A 2,179-nucleotide genomic window follows, 5' to 3' on the forward strand; every position below is an offset into this window, starting at 1 on the left:
GGGGGGGGGGAATTGGAGGACAGCCCATATCCCTATTAATCTCTCTTTTATTTTTTCTCAATAATCACAGTCGATTTTTAAACTCCATTGCTCGTATGTAAACGTGTATATGTATATTACATTATGTCAAAACTGGTACAAGATGTCAATAAGTTAGTGTTTTGCTTTGTCATAAGTCATAACTTGATTGTTGGATGACTCTGCTGGAATCTATATACATTTCTTGCGTCCTAATATTTTCTTTTTGATAAAATCAATATTCATCAGCCACTTAAACCTTATTATAGCAAAGCAAAGATTTGGCTCCCGGTTTGGCAAAACTCTTGATTCTTGGGTCAGCATGATCAAGTACTTGTGACACAAAAATTTGAAGGAGACTCATGGGGATTTCTAAGAACAAGGACTATTTCTCTCAGTTGATTTATCAGCAAGAGCGGCTAGTGAGCTTTGCAATTTTAAATCGGCTTTAACAGTACAATTCTAAAAGTATTGGGGTTATTGATGTATAATTACATAAGTAAACGGCAAAATGTTGGAACATCGTAGAAGTATGAGGTCTAAAAAAGAAGTTACGTCCCAAATAACAAATACTATTCTATTGACTAAAAATTATCTAAGCACCGTTTCCAGCTTCCAGACCAAGAAACCAAAATGGGAATCAGAATCGACGGCGGAGAGGAGCTGGAGACTTTCGAAGGAGCTGATGCTGAGCTGACCAGTCTCGGCAATCAGAAACCACCCATGTCTCCATCATTTTCTTTGTCCGTTTCATCATCTGAGCCGGTGAAGGCAAGTTATGGATCTAACGGTGAAGAGGATGGAGAGTATGAATGGGTGGCTGTAGATAAAGAGGTTGATTTTATTACGGATAATGCTCCGGAGCTTGACGAAGTTGACGATGCCTTCTCTGCACTTCAATTGTGAGAGTTAGTAAGTAAAAGTTCTTTGCTTTGATATATTGAAAGTACTCATCTTTTGTCTTTTTAGGATGTTCAATGAGGATGATGAGAAATCAGAAGACCAAGTTTCAGAGTCGGAGTCTGTGGATTGGATTGAGCCTCCGTTGCAGCTCTGTAATACTAGACTTCTACAGCCTTATATGCTGGATAGACTCTACGACGCCTTCCATGTGTTTCAGACCGACCCTTCTGTTCAGGTTCTCTGTTTCTCGCTGTCTTTTGAGGTTCATGGTTTTGACTTTTGAGAAACAAAATAACTGAGACAGAGACATTGGTGTCGTGTCTAATGTTGCAGAGAATGGTTATCTCTTTGACTTCAGACAGGGCTGTCTGGGATGCAGTGATGAACAATGAGGTTGTCCGGGAGCTACTAAGCAATGGTAAGAAAATAAGATACAGTGCGCTACAGTGCACTCTGGTTCTAATTGATAATTATGTAAGAGATTTCTCCCTTGATGTATGATGCAGTTGAGAGGTCAGAAGAAGACTCTGGTTCAGCCCCAAATTGTTGTATAAGAAAGTTGTTTGAGAGAAGTGCCATCAAAATCATGGACGCCATGGAGAGAGTCACAAAGTACGTCACTGACCTCTTCAATGTTGTTCCTGGAGATGAGACAGTTATGCTAGCTTCAGGTGCTGCCCCGGTGATGGAGAAACTTCGGATGAGCGTTCTGCTCACCATTGTTGTCCTTCTTATCGTTTTAGTTACCCGAGTGACGAGAGGTAGATAGTATAAATTACCATGTCAAACTATGATCTCATACTTCCGGGTCTGCTCAACAATTGTGAGTGCGCAACTTCTGCGGGTGAAACCGCAGCAGAAGAAAAGTGATACTTGTGCTTACTCTTATGTAATAAGAAAAACAGTGATTTCAATCACAATACGTCATTTGAAACATTAAACCCAACTTTTCCAAAACAAGAGTGTACCAAACACACTAAATCACATTCCGTTTTCTAGGCTACACGAAATCGGCTTTGATCATATACCCGTTTTCTGAGTATCGTCACAAACTATTCATCCGCGTAAACTTGAGATAAACGGGTGATTAAACCAGTTTCTTTTGAAGAGAAATGAAAGTGAGGACTCTGTTTTATGTACAGTGCAGAGCCATCCAGCCATCCATGAAACCAGTGATTGCTTCTTGTTTGTTTAAATCTAGCACGACATCAAAAGCAAAAAGTGTGTCCAAGTTTCAGAAAAAAGCTTGTGTAGGAGA

The 2,179-nt window shown here is 40.0% G+C and overlaps 1 protein-coding gene across 1 annotated transcript; it reads left to right on the forward strand.

The window, feature by feature from the left end:
* LOC104762264 lies at positions 594 to 1,857 on the forward strand. Its single transcript, XM_010485518.2, has 4 exons — positions 594 to 920; positions 988 to 1,156; positions 1,255 to 1,339; positions 1,428 to 1,857. The coding sequence occupies exons 1-4, from the start codon at positions 652 to 654 to the stop codon at positions 1,688 to 1,690; spliced, it is 786 nt and encodes a 261-aa protein (XP_010483820.1). The 5' UTR covers positions 594 to 651; the 3' UTR covers positions 1,691 to 1,857.

This window comes from Camelina sativa, chromosome 18 (genome assembly GCF_000633955.1).
Source record: "Camelina sativa cultivar DH55 chromosome 18, Cs, whole genome shotgun sequence".
NCBI classification, from domain to species: domain Eukaryota; kingdom Viridiplantae; phylum Streptophyta; class Magnoliopsida; order Brassicales; family Brassicaceae; genus Camelina; species Camelina sativa.

Coding starts and splice junctions, on each gene's coding strand:
- LOC104762264 (XM_010485518.2), top strand. CDS start 652: ATGGGAATCAGAATCGACGGCGGAGAGGAGCTGGAGACTTTCGAAGGA. Junction 921..987: donor GCCTTCTCTGCACTTCAATT/GTGAGAGTTAGT, acceptor TTGTCTTTTTAG/GATGTTCAATGAGGATGATG. Junction 1,157..1,254: donor AGACCGACCCTTCTGTTCAG/GTTCTCTGTTTC, acceptor CTAATGTTGCAG/AGAATGGTTATCTCTTTGAC.